We start from the raw sequence: 20,677 nt of genomic DNA on the forward strand, positions 1-20,677 counted from the left end.
CCAGCCCCTGCTTCCCCACTTCTGGAACAAGTTGAGGAGCTAGCGCGCAGGGGACCACGACCCCAGGGCGGGGCACACGCGGGGGTCCCCTACTCCCCCCCCCCGGCAGACCCCGACTCCGGGGACGAAGTGGGCAGCGCTGGGGGAGAGGGAATGGGGGCGACCGCGGGACCCCTCCAGGGAAACGAGCCCGGGGAGGGGGCAGGGTCTCCAAGAGGCCCGAGGTGGCCACCCAGCCTCTGCCCGAGCCACCTCCGCAGGAACAAAGGGCTTCTGTCTCGGGCAGGGAGGCGGGCTCGTCGGGCTGCGGGGCCGAGAAACTTTTCCCGGGCCTCGGGGGGCGGGGGTGCGGGCGGCCCGGGCGTGAGGTCCCTCACCGACCTCCTCGATGGCCGCCACCGTGTTCCGGCACTGGGCCGTGCGCGTGGTGAAGCTGGAGGCCGTGGGCGCCTTGTAGTCCTCAAGGGTCTCGGCCACGAATTCCGACACGGAAATCTGGTCCGGCATCGCCGCGGCGCGCGGGGCCAACGGGCAGCCGCCGCCTCAGGCTGCGACGCCGCACGCTCCGGAGGGCGGACAAAGGCGAGCGCGGCGCGGGAGCCGCCAGGGGCGCGGGAGACGCCAGGGGCACGGCCCGGCGCGGCCCGCAGCTCGGCCGCCGTCCGCCCGCACGCGTGAGCGCCGAGGGCCGCGGCGTCCTCCCCGCGGGAGCACCGAGACGGGCGTACGCAAACAGCCGGCGGGAACTACCCGGCTCCCAGCCGCTCGCCTGAGCGCCTGCAACGGAGAGGGGCGGGGAGGGGGCGGGGATTACGGCGGGAGGGGCCGGGGAGTACAGCGGGATGGGGCGTGGTAACGCGGGTAGCAGGAGGCCAGTAGGTGCGCTCGCCGCCCGACGCTGGGTTGCGGAGCTCTGAAAGGGAGGTGCGCGCCTCAGCTCGCCAGCCACCCCTTGTTATCGGGACGCGTTGTCTCGGCTTTCTCAGGGCGCGCCAGTGTTCCAGGGCGCCCCCCACCCCGCCACAGGCCCGCCGCTCACGGAATGTGAGGCCCTGGCGCCCCCCGCCCGCCGCGCCCCGATCGGCCAGGGCACGTGCCGGGTGCAGAGGGTCCTCTCTCTCCAGGGCCGGGCCAGAGCCACCTCACTGCTTGCCTACCCCACCCCTGGCGAGGTCCCCCCATGCCTAGAGTCCCCACTCAAACCACAAGGAAGGTCCAGCCTAGCCAGAGGACAGTATATGTCGAGCTCGCCCCCTACAGGACGATGTGCTCCGCCCCGTGACAAGCTCTTCCTGCACCCAGCCTGGCCAGGGGCCAGTTTGGAATGGGTCACGGTGACAAGTAGTGACCATGTAGTGTCTCTTCGATACAAAAAGGCACTACTTCACCCTCACCTGCACCCTTCATGTTGGGCACGATGGCACGCGTTTGTAATCTGGGAGGCTGAAGCAGGAGGATCACAAATTCCAGCCCCAGCCTGGCAGCATGCCCCTCCCTTAAAAAAGAAAAGAAAAGAAAGCCTATGGATGTAGCTCAGTGCAAAGGCCCTGGTTCAATCCCTACTACCACCAAAGGGAGAAGAGGAGGAGGAGTTATGTATAGAAGACAGTTGGCGCAAGAGTACAAGGTAAGAAAAGGCCAAATGGTGATGGACAACAACCACGTCCCTGGACTCTTAAAGGCCCAGTCGTGTTTCGTAGCTAAGTTCCTACAATTACAGGTGTCCTCGGGTACTTGTAGATAGATAGTTTTAGGGTCCTAGGCCAGGCCTCACCCTGGAGAGGTCACCGGACAGGGGGAAATGGGATTCTTGCAGAGGCACCCAGGGGACCCTAGGGAGGGCGGTGTCTGGGGGGTGGGGGGAGCTGCTGCTCCTGGTTGCTCAACAGAGGCAGCAACACCTCCGAACAACCTCAGATAGAGCTGGTCCACGGAACCCTGCATTAGTGCAGATTCTCATTTACAGCTTTTAGGCGAATTCTCATAGCTATGTTAAACATCCAGGAGCTCCCAAGACACCTGACAGATAAAAATCACACCCTATCCCTCCACACCAGGCACGTGGCATGGCTTCTGTGGCTGCTGGCAAGAAAATCAAGAGAAACTTTACAAAAACCTTTTGTGCCTCTGAAGAGGAGGAAGTGGAAGAGACAAACTCTGGGACCTCAGTGGGGAGACAGAGCAGTCTTCTGACTGCAGAAAGGACAGTGGACCAGTCAAGCAATCTTTCTTATGGTCCCATGTAAGAATTTTCTACGTCAGGTGGCAGCTTGGGGCAGACATTATGTATGGCTTTTGGTATTTTAATAGCATTGCATGTAGAAATTTAACTTTCTAAAATAGCTGCATTAGTGAGTAGCTTCGATCACTGCATTAAGCAATGGACTGCAATCTACAAACTGTACATATCTTTGTATCTTTCTTGTATTTATGTTTTTTCATCTATTTAGTGTCTGTGGCAGTTTCCTCTATTTGGAGCTTTCTACAATTCATGTCCAGTGTGTATCATTTATATTAACACATCCCCTCCTACATAGGACAGTTTCTGTTCCCTCCTACCTACTTTTCGAGCTGTAGCCTTTTTACTACTCTTCTTGGTTTGGTTTGGTTTTATTTGTTTTTTTCAGTAACGGGGATCAAACTCAGAATCTTGCGCTTGTGAGGCAAGCACGGTGCCACTGAGCTAAATCCCTGGCCCTACTACTCTTCTTTGAGGTAGGAGAACATCATGGCTAACTCTTCCAGTCTTGAGGGTTTTGTTTGTTTGTTTTTTGGTACCAGGGATCAAACTTGGGTCCTTGCACTTGCAGGGCAGGCAGCGGAACCACTGAGCTAAATCCTCGGCCCCACCTATGAATTTAAATAAGAGACTATAGTCCTATATTATTTCAAAAAGAAGCAAATATATTAATTCATTTCTGTGGCTATCAAAAACACCTAAATCTGGGAACCTTATTTTTTTTTCTTTGGTACCAGGGATCAAACTGAGGACCTTACGCTTGCAAGGCAGGCGGCGGAACCACAGAGCTAAATCCCCGGCCCCAGCTGGGAATTTTATAAACAAGATTGTGAAGCTCATAGGTTTGCGGGGGGCGGGGGGGGGGGCGTGAAAGTCCAAGATCAAGCAGCCCCATCAGTTTGGCCTCCAATGAAGGCCGCACAGGGGATGGTGACATAACATTGGGATCACCTAGGCCAGGGATTTAGCTCAGTGGTTTCGCTGCCTGCTGCGCAAGCGCAAGGACCCGAGTTCGATCCCTGTACCAAAAAAAAAAAAAAAAAAAAAAAAAAAAATGATTACAGAGCATCTCACTGGTTCTGAGAAACAGAAAGATCATTCACTGGGCACAAGCCTTAAGATGGTACTCAAGTCTCAGGGCCACCACAACTCCATATCTCACTTTATAAAGCCACTAAGCCTCCAGGAGGCGGCTGCCTTGGTGTTTTGAAAATAGGGGCATGTAAATAAAAATAGGAGCTTATTTTAAAAAAAAAAGAAAAACAAGCTCCTGCTCTCAGGAGTTTGCAGCTGGTTTCAGGAAATAAGAACACAAACACAGGAAGCAGGGCCACAAAGAGAATGAGAGTGGTGAGCCACTGCTCCATAGGAGGCTGGCTCTGAACAACAACCAGGGAGGGAGGAAGGAGGGGGCCCTGAATGAATGAACCACCACGAGCCCACCAACCCCAGGTGATGGGCACAAAACAAGGGCTGGGTCTGACAACACCCTGCTGCAAGTCCTTCCCAACTCACAGGGCACAGTGCCACTCCCTGCTGGTCCCTGCCTCTGGCCCTTCTCCCCTGTGAGGCTCTCCTCTACTCCATCCCCAGCCCCAGGACATACCCAGCTCCATTCAGCCCAGCTCTGTTCAGGCCACTGACTACCGAGAAGCCTGAGAGCTCCCTGCAACCCCAAGCCAGTCCCCTGTGCACAATCTCAGCTCTGGCCCATGTGTTTCCTGGATTCACTACTGACCTCAAGATATAAAAGTGGGACAGAGAGGCAAAGGCGAAGATATGGGTTCCATGTCACGTAAATCCCTAAGAAGAAAAGGCTGCTCCCATGGGTAGCCAGTGCATGGTCACTGGGGCAGGCAGATGTTTCCACAGGGCCGTGTGACACAGACAAGTGACTCTAAGGCCCCTTACAATCTAAATATTCTGTCCCAGGCAGACTCTGGCCCGCCATCTCCTCCAACCCAGTGTGCTAACCCAAAGGAAAGACAAATTTTTCCCATAAAGGCCCAGCTGGGAAATGTTTTAGACTTTGTGAGCTACGCAGACCCATCTCCGCTGCATATTCCTTGGGCTTTTGCTTTTGTTTTTCCCCACAACCCTTAAAAAATCATAAATACGGGCCAGGGATTTAGCTCAGTGGTTCTGCTGCCTGCCTTGCAAGCACAAGGACCTGAGTTCGATCCCCGGTACCCCCCCCAAAAAAACCCATATATACCGTTTTCAGCTTATGTTTTTCACATGCTAAAACATACACCTCAACTCAGACTAGCCCTCCCACATCCTCCTCAGATGAGATTCCCACAGAGGGAAGCCAGGACCACACCCCAGCACAGAAGGGACACCTAGAGCTGTGTGGGCGCCACCATGCTCTGTAGCTGTGGAACCACTCTGTGCTTCAGAGCACAGACACCAGGTCTGTCCCAGCGATGTTCCATGGATGGATGAGGGACGGACAAACAGATGGATGGACAAAAAGGCCACACAAACTGAGGCAAAGAGAAGTCACCGCAAGAATTCAGAGAAGCTGGGCACGGTGGTGCACACTTATAATCCCAGCACTCAGTAGGCTGAGGCAGGAGAGGAGGATCATCATGAGTTCAAGGCCTGCACTACGGTGAGTTCAAGGCCAGCCTGAAGAACATAGCGAGACCATCTCAAAAAAAAAATCAAAGAATAAAATGGTTCTGATGGATGGGGAATATTAGGGAAAATTTATGGGAGAAAAGATAGGATCAATATATCTTTCAATGAAGAAATTAGGTATTAATTGCAGTGCTTTATAGAGCAGAGATTCAATAATTTTTTTTAAAGATTTCCCTCTTTCTCTAATTGTTTCAAAGGATGACATGACAACCTTGATTCTGCCAACCAAAATGAGTTCATTTCCAAACATACAGCAAGTCTTTTAAATGAAAGTCATGGGCTGGGGATGTAGCTCAGTGGCGCCACACCCAGAAAAAAAAAAAGTCATCCCAGATGCAGTGGCACACACCTGTCATCTCAGCCCTCAGGAGGTTGAGGCAGGAGGACTGCCATGAGTTCAAGGCCAGCCTGGGCTACAAAGTGAGTTCAAGGCCAGTTTGAATGACACAGCAAGACCCTGTGTCCAAAAAAGAAAAAAGTGAAGCAACCACAAAATCAAGACTACCTGGCTCTGGACAGTCAACAAACATTCTCCGAGGACCATGCTATGCCTTGGGCACCACATCAGGCTGCGCAGAGACAAAGAAGAAAACGACTTAGTCCTTACCCTGGCACATGCAGTCTGGCGTGAAAACTGCAACTGCATTAACAGGGGGTCCCGGGGACCTGGGGGAGCCAGAACACTGTGACGCCAACCAGAAAGTGCACGTTGGCATATGGCCACTCACAGGCCAATGTCCCTCTCCTCCAGGCCAAGCAAGGCTCATCCTCCCATTGAGCCTATGTGTCTCAGAAACAGATCGGTCTGTTATTCTGTCACAGCCCAAACGCCACTCTCAAACGATACATTTTCTCAGCAAACTCAAGCTCCTCAAAATTAACTTGGTAAAATTCACAAACTATCTTCAGGGAAACTTTCCTGAGTGTTTTCCGGTCCAGCAGAGCAGACGATGCTGATTCTGAATCAAGCTTCTTGTTGTTCTTTGTTTTGGTTTGTTTTTGTGCAGTGCTGGGGCTCAAACCCAGGGCCTCATGCATGCTAGGCATGTGCTCTGCCACTGAGCAACATCGGCGGGCAGCCCTGATCTGACTCTTCATGACCATCCGGGGACCCCAGGTGTGACTTAAGAGAGACCCTCTGGACTCATGCAGAGGAAAGTGATCCCACCCTTCCGAGACATCCTCATCTCTCTCTCCCCTCACCACCACTGGCCTCACTACAGAGCACTGGGTCTCTGCTGCTCCGGTTTCACTGGGAGCCTGAGGATGACAGTTCTGAGCTGCAGGGAAACAGAATAGGCTTCAGTGCAGCTACTTTCCTTGTGCATCCAGGGGACCGTTGTGTTTACTTCCAACTCGAGCTAACAGTACATTGTCCTTTGGAGAACCAGTAACAAATTTCTAAAAGACGCATTTGCTGTCAGACAACTACTTCCTAATTCAATCCCAGATCTAGTGGAGAATCAGAATCCTACAACAGTTCACAGGGTATTAGAAGAAATAAAGCTCTGAATGTGACAGACCAGGCCTATCTGGCTCCACATCCAGGTGCCTGAAGGAGGTTCATAAATTAAAAGAACAAATAAAACAGGGGCCCTTAAGAGAGTTCGTATTAGCGATGACTAAAGCCACTTAGTCATACGATCAATCAAACCTCCTTTGCTTTGCTCTGACCGTAAAGAAGCAAACTGTGCACTTCAAAAATTAAGCTTCTTCCCACGCTGCTATAGAAGACAATAAATCATTTGAAGATACAGAACAATAAGCCTGGTTCTGGAAAACTGAGGAGGCAGGGTGGTGGAAAAGGGGGCCAATACCCAATGTCATCGCCCCAGTGGCAGCTTGGGGAGTGATCAGAACTGGAGGAGGCCAGAGGGTCGGGAACTCACCACAGCAGTGAAAGTCAAAGGCAATGTAGGAGAAAGAGGAGCGGGAGGAGAAATGTGGACAGAAGCATGAAGGACCAGGGACCAGGGCAATGGAGAGGGCAGAGCCATCTGCCTCACATGGTCACACAGGGCTCTCCCTACGGGTCGACACACTCTGCAGAACCTCTACTGATCCAGAGCTCCACCCGCAAGCTGCCACCCAGGCAAACTCAAGCCACAGGTGCTGACAGCCTGACTGCTCCAACAGCACACACATCCCATTCCTTTACAACAGGGAAAAGTGAAGCCCGAATTTACAAGGTGAGAAAAAAACCAGGAGTTGCAACAATTGCCTTTTGTCAAGAGGTAAACCAAGAGGTAAATGAGCAGCAAATCAAGGGGATGCTTTTGGAAAGAGGCCACCCCAATACAGCCTGCTAACAAGGGCAGGAGTTTGGGGGTGCAGAGAACAGGCTTGCTGGCGCCTCTGAACCAGGAACTCCCAGGTGACTCCCAGACACCAGACTGGTGAGGCAAAACGTGAAAGGCAAGACTTTCCCACTAACTTCCTTTAGGCCCATGCTCAAGCACAGGCCCTCACCTCTTCTCAGTGTACACAGAGCCCAAATGAGAAAGAATAACACAAATCAAATTAAACATAAGGAATTTTAGCTGCATGAGAAAATAGTTGTTGTAAGACCAAAGTCAGTCATTCAGTGAAGTTATTGGGTCATTATTCTATACAAACCATTGGGCATTTAAAGATGATTATGAACAGGGGGCAGGGGATTTGGCTCAGTGGTTCCGCCGCCTGCCCTGCAAGCGCAAGGACCCGAGTTCAGTCCCCGGTACCAAAAAACAAACAAACAAAAGATGATTATGAACGTATCCAGTAATTAAGCAAAAGAAAGAAATAAAAAGCTGTGGCAACTTGTTGAGGAATAAACACCATCTCTATCTGCAGATGATACCCTGTTTCAGAAGTACACATACACACAAAACTGTAAATGCCGACAAATAAATTCAGCCAACCGCAGGATATAATTTGAAAATGCAAGCCAGGCATGGTGGCGCACACCTGTAATCCCAGCACACAAGAGGCTGAGGCAGGAGGACTGCCGCTGAGTTTAAGGCCAGCCTGGGCTGTATTACATAATTTCAATATGCAAAAATGTATGGTATTTCTATACACTACAATGAACAATCAGAAATGAACCATACAATTTCATTCACAGCATCAAAAAGAATAAAATATTTAAGAATAAATTTACAAAAGTAGTGCAAGACCTGTACACTGAAAACTACAAAACACTTTCGAAATTAAAGACCTATAAAAGGAAAACATCCCAAGTAGATTGGTAGATGCTCAGATGATTTATTAAGATCTCTATATTCCCCAAATTGATCGACAGGTTTTACACAATCACCACAAAAATGTTTCCTGGGATTTTTTTTGGTACCAGGGATCAAACTCAGGACCCTGCGCTTGCAAGGCAGGCACTGGAACCACTGAGCTAAATCCCCGGCCCTTTCCTGGCTTTTTTGCAGAAATTAAAGTTGATCCTAAAATTCCTATGGAAACACCTGGGACCCAGAAGAGCCAAAACAATCTTAGAAAAGAACAAAGTCGAGGACTCAGACTTCCTGATTTCAAAGCTTACCGTAAACCTATGAGCAATGAAGTCTGTGTGGTACTGGCATAGAATAGAACAAAAGAGAAAAAAGGAAAAATTAATGAAATAGAATTAACAGTCCAAAAATAAACCCATACACTAAAGACCAGTTGACTTTGGAAAATGGTGCCAAGACAGTGCAGGGGGGCCACGAACTTTTCAACAACTGGTGCTGGGACAACTGGCTAACCACGGACCCCACCTCATGTCATATACAAAAATTATCTCAAAAAAGATCAAATGAAAGAGCTACCACCATAAAACAGAAGAAATAGATATAAATCTTTGTGACCTTAGGTGAGGCAGTAATTTCTTAGATATGACACCAAAAACACAAGCAACAAGAAAAAAAAAAATAGCCATTCCGGATTTCTCCAAAATTTAAAACTTTCATGTTTCAATAAACATTATCAAGTGAGTGAAAAGACAATATACAAAATGGGAAAAATATCTGCAAATTATGTATGTGATTAAGGTCTAGAGTTCAGAAAGTACACTTGCAACTGAACAATAAAAAGACAAGTGATCCAATATAAGAATGGACAAAGGATTTGAAGCATTCCTCCAAAGAAGACAGACAATCATAGGTACATCAGTAGTCACCCAATGCAAATCAAACAAAACAAGATGAGATGTCACTTTGCACCCATGAGAATGAAAGAGATCAAGAAGATAGACAATGAGTGCTGACGAGGATGTGGAGAAATTAGAACCCTGCCTCATTCCCAGGTAGGTACCTTAAGTGGTATAGCCATTTTGGAAATGAGTTTGGCAGTTCCCCAAAAAGTTACATATGGTTACCAACTGACTTAGCAATTCCACTCCTAGGTATACACCCAAGAACAGTGAAAATATATGTCCACACAGAGACTTGTACAACAATGTTCATGGCATTACTCATTACTACCCAAAAGCAGAAAAACTCAAATATTTATCAACCAATGAATGGATAAACAAATGTGTTATACCATACAATAAAACGAAATGAAGTGTAGGGCCGGGGATTTAGCTCAGTGGTTTCGGCGCCTACTGCGCAAGTGCAAGGTCCCAAGTTCAATCCCTGGTACAAAAAAAAAAAAGAACAGTAGTGGTGGCTAATACAACTGTGAATTGTATCTCAATTTTTTTTTTTTTTTTACAAAAAGCAACCATCACCAAAGTACCTCACAAAGCCATAGAAAGGCTTTTTTAAAAAATAATTTAACATGAGAATATGATGTAGCACCTACACTGCCTTTTCAGGGCTATAAACTAGACATCTCTTAATGATTTTTATTCCTCTCATTCGGCCCAGAGCCTCTTCAAATCCAATATATGTGACACAAAGAACTATGGGTTTTCAGGCTGGGGAGATGGCCACAGACCATCGAGTCCAAATCCTTTATTCCAGAGACGAGACACCCAGTGACTGGCTCAAGGTCACACAGTAAGGTGGAGGCCAAGGCAGAGCTAGAACTCAGCTCTTACTCCTTGGCTAGTGGAAGCCAACTCCACTACACAAATATAACCAAATCGACAGGGCAAAGTGAAAATCACTGCTTCACAAAGAACAATCTCCTACAGAGGAGAACATCGGCTCCCCCAAAATCTACAGAAAAGCTACCAGAACCTTCATGTAAGAAAGTCAGTTTTCCCTTAATGCTTAGCAGTCTACATTATTTAAAGCCCATATGCTGTGCTCAGTAACACAACCTGCTCTTCATCGGAGAAACACCACAAGATGGAATCTACAGAACAAGACATGCACAAAGATCACCAAAATCACCAAATTCAAACCAGCAGCACAAAAAATTCCAGCTCATGGGACAACTCGAGAAGAGAAACATGGAGGGGAAGATGGTCAGAAAAGCCAGTGTGGCAAGAAGCAGGGGATGGTATCGAAGACAGGAACAGAGCCAGAAAGAAGAGCTAGGCTTTCATCTACCCCTGCACATTACAAACAAGGCTGGTGGTGCTGGGCTTGAGGGTACCAGGGGGAGCACAGGACAAGGACTTAACATTCGCTCTCCCTTTCTAAATCTCGTCAAAGTCCCCTGACTGGTACAGTAGTGGGGTGCTGACTTCTCTCCGCCTGAGTCTGCCTAGACACGCACATCCTTGATTCACCCCTCGCCAAGCATGGATGTGCTGACCTAGAGGCCCCGTGTGTCTGATCACTGCCTGGGATACAGTCCTTCACCTAGGTGGCGCCTGACAGTGTCCTCACACCCAGACCTAGATCTGGCTTTGAACATATTTCCTGTAGTTTAAACAAGCACCTCTGCTTCTAAGTGCCTCCTGGGCGTGACGGCCCTGGAGGTGGACAATCACAGCTCTGCTAAGTCAGCTGCAGAGGGTCAGCCACCACCAGCCTGCACCAGGAAACCCCCAGAGATCCTCAGAGACATCTTCACAGGCAACAGAGACCCGAGCAGGAGCCTAGCCTGGTGGAGGGCACTGACGGGCCGGCAGGAATGGGACCCAGACAGAGGTGCTGATCCCTGCAGGTCAGAATTCCCATTCTATCACCTGCTGGCTGTGTGGTTTGAGGACCTGAATCATGTAACTCATCTGAGCCTCAGTTTCTCTAACTGTAAAAGAAAACAATGGATTGGACGATCAAATAATCTTACACACAGCATATCCCTTAACACACAACTAAGGCCCCCAAAAATGTCAGCTACTGTTGCCATATTTTTGAGCTCTAATAATGCAGCTTCTTTTCAGAAGCTAGGAAAGAGGCCCTCAATGCTCATGGGCTGGTTAGAATCCTAAAAGACAAGGGAAGCCATCATTTGAGGGAACTGTCCTCACCAGCCACCTGATTTTGTTGACAAAGCTATTGCCAGCATCAAGTGGAAGATGGCATCATTAATAACACCGTTAGAAGGGGAGGGGAGGGCAGGCCAGGCCAGGCCAGGATGGGAGCAACGCCTGGCCACCAGCTCTGCAGGGCCAGGCAAGCCCAGAGCATGGCAACGAAACGACTCCTTATCAAGAGGACCACGGAGGCAGTGAGAACAGAGCAGCAGAGGACTCTCTGGAAGCCCCATCTCGAGAAAATGGCAACAGACACGACCCACTGGAAGCAACAGCAACAGAGCTCTGGCCAGCCCAGCAGCAGCAGCAGCAACACTGAGGCCTCCCTGGGCCCAGCTCTCCTGAGTAAGCAGCCACTGCAAGAAATGGCACTCTGGAGACAAAATGCTGGGTCCAAACCCTGGTTCCAGGACCTCCCAGCTCAGTGAATTTGGTAAAGGGCCCCAGCTTCTTTGGCCATTATACGACTCTTATCATACATTAATATAAGCAGTATTAAGGCATATGCAGCATAAAATGAGCACACAATAAACATTAGAAAGAAATGACACCAAGGTGTGGGGAGACAACATAGACTAACACTGACTCCCACCAAGCTGTGGACATCCCAAACACTCATCATGGCGGGAGCAGCACCTCACAAATGTGATCCTTGTATAACCTCACCAGAAATGACGCCCGAGACATTGCACAGTGCAGCCCCCCCCCCCACAGCCCTGGAGGGAGGCTGCCCGCAAGTCTATCCCTTCCAACAGGAGCTTGTCCTCCAGCACCAAGGGCAGCATATGCCATGCTACACAGGCAAGAAGTGACACATAGGACAGCCAGCCTGCAGGGGCCAGCAGCTCCAGGTCCTAGCTGCAGGACTCAGCACTCCTGAACTGTGGCCCTGAACTGGCCCATGGCCCCGGGGAAGTGGCTGAGGCCCAGGGCTGATGTTTGCAGGCTGCCCCACTGACAGCAAACCCAGACAGCCTTCCCACCCAAGAGCTCTCCTGAACAGCTTCAGGACCTCATGCTGCCAATACTAGCTCAGAGTACAGCTCCTCTCAACTGCATTCCTAGGACCAGCTCATCAAAATCCCTACTTCGGGGGCCAAGGCAGGAGGATCACCTCAAGTTTAAGACCAGCCTGAACCACACAGTGAGACCTTGTTTAAAAAAAAAGTACACTGGATTTAGCTCAGTGGTTCTGCTGCCTGCCTCGCAAGCGCAAGGTCCTGAGGTTCTATCCCCAGTACCAAAATAAATAAATAAATAATACATTGAAAAAAACCAACACACAACAGTGACAGTACACTAGTTTTGATCTATATCAATCACTTCAGCCAGGCATTGTGGCACATACCTATGATCCCCACACTGAGGAGACTGAAGCGGGAAGATCACAAGTTCAAGGCCAGCCTGGAATGCACAGCAAGACCCTGTCTCCAAAAATTTCAAAAGGCAATCACTCCAAAAAACAATTAACTCAAAGAATATCACCATCAAGCATGAATTCAGGGGGTCCATCAACTCAGATTAGAAAAAAAAAAGTATATCTGTGCTTTATTAGCGTCTTACTGAAATTTGGCATTTTCTTCAATTACAAACAAAAGCAACACACCATGGCAGTCTTACAGTAACTTGATTCCAATAAAAGATGAAATGTCTCACTGCACTGTTTATGCTCATGGTACTTTAGAATTAAGGTCTTTGATAGACTCACTACCCAATCTTGCGGATTAGTCAAGAAGTATGTATTAGTAAGGCACAAATGTTTAAAATATTTTGCTAAAGGAATTTCAATATAATTGGTTTCCTTTGAGATCTGAAGCATTCTGCTCTTCTTTTTTTGTGTGTGGCTTTTTTTGGAGGGGTACCAGGGATCGAACTCAGGTCCTTGCGATTGCAAGGCAAGTGACGGAACCACTGAGCTAAATCCCCGGCCCTTGCTCTTCTTTTTGAAAAGAGGTACACCACTTTCACTAGAGTGTCAACGAGGCCCATGACACAAAAAAGGAAAAAGAAAAAGATAAGAGGATAAAATATGATCACATACAAAACCCACAATGAAATCCATCCAGGGAAGGAGCTGGTCCCGATCTCTTTACATCCCTGGCACCAGGCAGGGACCACACGTGGTAGGTACCCCATACACATTTATGAGTGATAAACTCAGCCAGTCAAATCCTTCATAGAAGTGAGACCATCATCATAAAAATACAACCCAAACATTCCAGTCCCAACTGGAGGCCCACGCATTCCTCAGCATCACTCACACATTAAAAAGATGACTGGATTTATGAACAAAACCTCAGTTGCCCACGAACTAGCACAATCAATCAACAAGTGGGATCTCTTCTTAATAAAAAGCTTCTACACACCAAGAGAAACCACCAGCCGGGGATTTAGCTCAGTGGTTTCGCTGCCTGCTGTGCAAGCGCAAGGACCCAAGTTCGATCCCTGATACAAAAAAACCCCAAAAAAACAGAAACCACCAACAGTGTGAAGAGACAACCCACAATGTGGGAAAAAATTTTCACCTGTTGGGCCGGGGATTTAGCTCAGTGGTTCTGCTGCCTGCCTTGCAAGCACAAGGTCCCAAATTCGATGCCCTGTACAAAAAAAAAGAAAAAATTTTCACCTGCTGTTTCTCAGAGGTCTACTATCTAGAATCTATAAAGAACTTTAAAAAATCAAACCTCCCAAATTTAAAGACCGAATCCAAAAATGGGCATCTGAAATGAACAGACATTTCTCAGACAAAGAAGTAGAAATAGCAAATAAACATGAAAAACGTTCAACATCACCAGTCATTTGAGAGATACAAATGGAAACAATGCTGATATTCCACCTCATCCCAGAAACAACAGCTGCTATCATGAAATCAACCAATAACAAATGCTGCCGGGGATGTGGGGAAAGAGGAACCCTGCTCCACTGCTGGTGGGAGTGTAGACCACTGGTGGAAATCAGTATGGAGATACCTCAAAGAACTAGGACTGGAAGTCCCATTTGACCCCGCTATTCCACTGCTGGGGATCTTCCCCAAAGAATTAAAAGAATCATACCACAGTGATATATGTGCACTCATGTTCAGAGCAGCACAATTTGTAATAGCTAAAACTTGGAAGCAGCCCAAGCGCCCATCAACTGGAAACTGGATAAAGAAGATGTGGGTTTTTAATAAAATGGAGTACCACTCAGCCATAAAAAATGAGAAATTAGAGACATTTATAGCTAAATGGATGTACATTGAGATGATACTCTTTAAGTGAAATAAATAGGACACATATGTAAATACCAAATAGTTTCTCTAGCGTGAGAAAGTGAAAGTGTAAATAAGGACTAAAAGGTATAACAGATAATGTGAAATAGGACAAAAAGAGGCAAAGGGGAAGGGGAAGTGGGAGGGGTAGGGGGAAGGAAAGAAGAGAATAGAATTAATATGAGAAAATGAAAAAATGGAAACAAAGTCTTTGTAAATAGGGAGGGATGGAGGGGATGAAGGGAGGGCAGGGGAATGGGGAAAAAATAAAAGCCAAGAGAGATTATGTAAAGGTGCAGATTTCCAATGATCCATGTCATTATACTGTACACCTAAAAGGTCCCAATAAAATTCATTAAAAAAAAAAAAAAGATGACTGGAGCAAAGCCCCGCAGGGGCCTATGTATGACCAGTCCACTCTGAGGCCACACCACGCAGGGTCACACTGTGGAGGACTGTACAGGTGAGTCCATCATCCTTTTTTTTTTTTTTTCCATACTGGGGATCAAACTTAAGACCTTGCACTTGCGAGGCAGGCAGTGGCACCACTGAGCTAAATCCCTGGCCCTCCATCATCCTCTTTTAAGAGGGACAGAGGAGTGTCTTGGAACATGAACAGTGTTCCAGGCGCACAGCTAGGAAGCATCACCTGTTGCCAGACATCAGCGAGGCAGCCAGCCCACTCCACCTCCACGCACCCCTGCTCAATCCCTCCCTGCTCCTGCTTGTGGAGGGACAAAAAAAATATCTGGGATCGGCCCCGACAAGTTCTATCGGCATCCAGGTGGCACAGCAGAGCAGGCTTCGATTCTGACCCAAAGCAGCATGGGACAGGGCTGGCATCACCAAGGGGCCCCTGCAAGGCCCCTTCTCCATCAACCCAGCTAAAGTGAGGCAGTGGCCTCCCTTGGGGCAGGAACTCTGCTGTTCGCCCCACGCCACCAGCACACAATAACCCATCAGCAGCTTCTCCTGTCTCTCCCTGCACAACCGCTGCCTCACCACCTGCATCTGGGCCACCTTGCCCGAGTCCCCCTCACCTGCATGACTACAACAGCTCCCTGGCCCTAACTCATCTTTGTCTTTTCTCTCATGCTCTGCTGGTCTATTTTCCCTGGAAAAATCACTGGGACATTTTTAAAATTTAAATCAGACCAGGCCAGGGATTCAGCTCAGTGGTGTCAACGCCTGCCTTGAAAGCACAAGGTCCTGAATTCAATCCCCGATACAAAAAATAAAAAAAAAATTTAAAAATTACATCAGACCATTTTATTCCCTGCTCCAAACCCTCCAACAGCTTCTCGTCATGCCAGAGCAAAACCCAAACTCCCTCCAGCTCTCCCACTCCTCACCTGGAACACTTCTAGCCTTCCTGTCCTTCAGGGCTCCCAGCCTGCTCCTCTCTTTGGCCTGCCCCATACTCCTCTGTTCTAGACCTTCCATGGGTGTATTATGTGTGGTCCAGACTGCTCAAATGTCACCTCTTGAGTTCAGTTTCTTTCTTTCTTTCAAGATGTTGTGAGATAAGGTATCACAGGTCAGGGTGGCCTAAAACTCAGCGATTCTCCTGCCTCAGCCTCTCAAGTGCTAGGCTTACAGACCTGTTGTGTCACCTCTCCCTGCTCCTGATTTGTTTCTTGAACCTCCAAAGTCCCATGCTATGCATAACCTTTCCTTACAGCTCATAAACCTTAGGACATTATGTAATCAGTGATTAGCAGCCCTGTTTGGGAGGAGCTTTTACAGAATGCCCAGGCTCGAGGCCTCACCCAAACCAATTAGATCAGAATGTTAGGGAGTGGAGCCAGGCTCCCCTAGGCCACAACCTCCACCCAACTATGACATGCAGTCAGGCCAGGTTCACAGTCTAGAGCAGTGCTTCTCAAACCCTCCTGTCCATATGATGTACCTGGGCATTAAAATGCAGGTTCCCAGGGTCCCGAGTTCAATCCCAGGTACCAAAAAAAGGAAAAACTTCTAAAATGCAGGTTCAGACCTTGTCGGCCCAGAGCGGGATCTAACAGGCTGCCAGGTGAAGCCACTGCTGTTGCTGCCCAGGAACCTACCCTGGAGCTGCAGGGGTCTCTAACTACATTGTCCCATAGGGTCACCACTAGCCACATGCCACTACTGAGTATCTGAGATGAGGCTAGCAGGCCAGAGGTGATTCTCACCTCAGACTACCACACTTCGCAGTGCAAGTGCGGGTCTAGAATGAATCACACATCACCCCCAAGTTCGGGCCTAAGCAGCTCCAGTCCCCTGTAGAAACCCCCACCACAGAGGCCCAACTGGGCACTGCTCAGGAGAGAATATTTGCCCAAGGCGGGGAGGTAGATATGTAAGACCACACTGAACCACCTCGCTGGTTACACCATGTAGCAACCCACAGATCATGAACCTTGGCTTCCAGGTTCAATGCCACAGCACCATACAAAGGCACTTTCCCAGCCACAGCCCTTCAGAGGACTCTGGGCCATGCTGTCCAGCCATTCTCAGAGACACACCCTGGATGTTTTAGTAATTTGATTTGCTTAGCTTACTGGACCTTTCTTCCCCACTCCTCAGCCCTAAGGCATAGGTTCTTTCAAGGAGAGAACACACTTCTCTTGGTATTCTAATCCCTTCCCCTAGCACACAGCAGGACCCAGAACCCATGAGCAGCAGTGTTAGTACTTTTACTGTTAAGTGTAAGAAACTGACTCAACCAGACATGATGGTGCATGCCTGTCATCCTAGCACTATGGAGGCTGAAGCAGGAGGATTGTCAGGAGTCAGCCTGAGCTACACAGTGTATCCACTTACAGCCTAAACTACATAAGCATGACCTTGTCTCAAAAAATAAACAAAAAAATTTAAACAAAAAACAAAAAAAAGAAAGAAATTGAATTCAGCATGCAGAAAAAAAATCACATCGAGAAAAGATCAGCTTGGCCCGGGGATTTAGCTCAGTGGTTCGGGGGCCTGCCTTGCAAGCACAAGCTCCTGAGTTCGATCCCCGGCACAAAAAAAAAAAAAAAAAAAAAAATCATTCCCTTGTTAACATTCAAAATGTTCCAAATACATAAATTCACATCGCAGAATAGCTTTAAAAGGTGGCCCTGTCTGAACCATAAAGGCTTCCTTCCAAGAACAGGAATGTATTGGACGGACAAGAAGGTGCTGTCCTCTGACCACAGATCCAAAATCATTAGTCTGGGACTGAGCGGAGCTGTTTTGCAAAGAAGTCACCCAGGGCTAAGGCTGAGAGTTGCAGCCTTCCCCAGAAAGCACAAGGTCTGGTTCCCACCATCCCTACTGGGAAGGGTCTGGCCCCATGGACAGCAGGGCTCTTGGGAGCCTGCGCGGCCCAGATGTTCATTTTCGCCTGCGGCTAGAACCCAGTGCTTACCACAGCAAGGAGATTTCCAAGGTAACCAAGGACAACAGAGTGGATAGAGCATTATGGCCCCGGAAGGAAATAGATTAAATTTTAATACTTAGGAGTTAACATCAAATTTAGTTCTAAAACTACATCAGTGCCAAATAAGCAAGGAAGCATGGATGGTGTTATAAAGGAGGGTCTGACTAAAAAACATGAACATTCCAAGCGCATATACAATTCTTCTCTATTTTGAAAATATTTCAAAGTGCCCAGAGGCTTAAAAAGACAAAGACAGAAACAAAACAAAAGGAAAAGAGCGGCGCACTTCTCAAATTTATGCCACAACTACTTATTTTCTCCATTATTTCCAAAGGCATGGGGCAGACTCCAGTGGCAGCCCCAGACTTTGCTAAGTTTGCTAAAATTGGAAAAAATAATTACTTCATCCAGAGAAAGTGATCACCAAGTGGGAATTTTATTTACTAATATTCCAGCTACAGATGTGAATTTTTTTTTTTTTTTTTGGTACCGGGGATCAAACTCGGGATAGACGTGAAAATTTTAAAAGCACGTTTCAATTGGAAAATGACCTTTAGCAGACATGGCTTCCAATGGAAATAAATACAGTCACAAAGATTAATCCGTTTCCAGTTAGTTTACTAATTCGATAACATTTACTTAAACACAGGACTAAGGGCTTGCAAACTTTAAATTTATTTTATTTCTGCTAAATGCATAACTTTACCTCACAATATTGATTCTCTTGTCTCATCTCAGTATAAACAAGTATCTGCCATTAAAACTACTGGAAGATAAAATAGGTAAAACACTTGAAGACATAGGTGTAGGAAAGGATTCTCTAAAGACAGGCTCAGCTGCACGTGAAATAGCAGTGGCCAGGGAGTTAGCTCAGTGGTTCCGCCCCCTGCCTAGAAACCACAAGGTCCTGAGTTCGATCCCCAGTACCAAAAAAAAAGAAATAGCAGCAAGAATCAACAAATGGGATTGTATCAGACTAAAAAGTTCCTGTACAGTAGAAGAATCAATCAGCAGAGTGAAAAGACAGCGTACAGGATGGGATTAAATTTTTGCCAGCTACTCCTTAGACAGAGGACTAATATCTACAATATTCAAAAACTTAAACCACCTAAAACTAGAGATCCAGTGAAGAAATGGGCAAGAGTGCCAGGTGTGGTGGCACATGCATGCCTGGGGGCCGAGGTAGGAGGATCACTGTGAATTCAAGGCCACCCTGAACTACAGAGCAAGTCCCTGCCTCACAAAAAAGAAAGAAAAAGAAAAAGAAAAGAAATGGGCAAGAGAAATGAGCAGACGCTTCACAGAGGAAGAGATACAAATGGTCAACAAATATATGAAAACATGCTCAACACATCACTGCCTATTAGAGGAATGCAAATTGAAACAATGCTAAAATTCCATCTTATTCCAGAAAGAATGGCAAGCACTAAGAAATCAAACAGTAACAAATGTCCATGAGGCTGCGGTGAAAAAGGAACCCTCCTTCCTTGTCGGTGGGAATGTAAACTAGTACAATAATTATGGAAATCAGTATGGAGATTTCTCAAAGAACTGAAATTAGAAATTCCATTTGAGGGCCCAGGGAGTTAGCTCAGTGGTTCCACCACCTGCCTCGCAAGCGCAAGGTCCCAAGTTCAATCCCTGGTACCAAAATATAAAAAAAATTTTTTAAAGGGCTTAAGCCATCCTACTACAGTGAAACATGCACACCAATGTTTATAGCACCACAATTTATAATAGCTAAATCTCGGAAGAAGCCTGTATACATAGCAACAGGTGATTAGATAAATAAAATGTAGTATCTATGCACAATGGAATACTACTCTGCTATAAAGAATGACAAATGTGAGACACTGGTAGAAAACGGGTGCACCTGGAAAATATAATGTTGAGTGAAATAAACCAGACACACAAGCCAAAATATCGTATGGTATCTCTCATTTGAGTGAGGCAAAGTACAAAGAGGATAATAAGGGTAGAAGGGAATATGTGGGTGGATCTCTTACAATAGGGAAGTGGACCAAGGGAACAAGGACAAGAGGTAAAGACAAGGGGAAAGAGAAATAAGTTGAATAAAGTCATGTCCTCTACAGGAACCTAATAATCTCAATTAATGTAAACAGTATATGCCCAATGGGGTATTGGAGGAGGGAGGGAGAGCAAAGGGGAAAGGGATTAAAAAAAGAAACAAGCTACAGTGTGTGCATGTAACCACTCCCCAAGATGACTGTAAACTGCACCAACTGCAAATATGTACTAATAAAATTTAAAAATTTAAATTAGCTGTTTGCTTAAAACCAAAATATTGTGGTCATTATCTGTTATTAAACCACACACAGAGCAAGTTTTTATAATGGAACTGTCCATTACTCTCTGAAGGAAAAAAGGCATGATTTAAAGCAATCTAAGCTGAGTCCCCTCAGAAAGTAAACAACTTTCAATTTTGGTTATAAATCCAAGCTCCCACCTGCTATCATCATAATATGCACAATGGGTTTACTTAAAGTGAGAGAAATCTGCAATGATTTTGACTTTTTCCATTTTTAAGATTTTAACCCACTTTCCTGCTTGGACGGCAAGAGAAAGCAAGCTTGCAATTTAACAAAATGACTAAATCCAGTCTCTCTTTAATCTGCTCAGTAACTTAGCTCTACGGTAATCTTCTGCCCGGCACACGAAAAGAGCTCTAGATTCATCTACTGTAAGCTAAGCTTAATCAGGGAAAGGGTGTGCCAATTTTAATAGCAACTCCTATTTGTCTGGTTTTGCCAACATTTTTTCCCCCAATGTTAATAATATTTA

The 20,677-nt window shown here is 47.1% G+C and overlaps 2 protein-coding genes across 3 annotated transcripts in view; both read right to left on the reverse strand.

Annotated features, from left to right (window-relative positions):
• The window catches only part of LOC101721882 (arf-GAP with SH3 domain, ANK repeat and PH domain-containing protein 2), a 132,690-nt gene extending 131,905 nt beyond the window's left edge, over positions 1-785 (reverse strand). For both annotated transcript variants that reach the window (XM_004875251.4, XM_013069475.3), the window contains exon 1: positions 382-785. In XM_004875251.4, coding sequence (XP_004875308.2) covers positions 382-507 — 126 coding nt within the window. In that variant the 5' untranslated portion in view covers positions 508-785. The remainder of the gene's footprint in view (positions 1-381) is intronic.
• The window catches only part of LOC147821640 (arf-GAP with SH3 domain, ANK repeat and PH domain-containing protein 2-like), a 72,275-nt gene that overhangs the window by 49,483 nt on the left and 2,115 nt on the right, over positions 1-20,677 (reverse strand). The window contains exon 2 of the mRNA XM_087199738.1: positions 13,748-13,819. Within this exon, the coding sequence (XP_087055864.1) occupies positions 13,769-13,819 (51 nt within the window). The 3' untranslated portion in view covers positions 13,748-13,768. The remainder of the gene's footprint in view (positions 1-13,747; positions 13,820-20,677) is intronic.

This window comes from Heterocephalus glaber, unplaced genomic scaffold, assembly GCF_053883595.1.
Source record: "Heterocephalus glaber isolate CG9 unplaced genomic scaffold, H.glaber_assembly_v1.0 deba00001724, whole genome shotgun sequence".
Lineage (NCBI taxonomy): Eukaryota > Metazoa > Chordata > Mammalia > Rodentia > Bathyergidae > Heterocephalus > Heterocephalus glaber.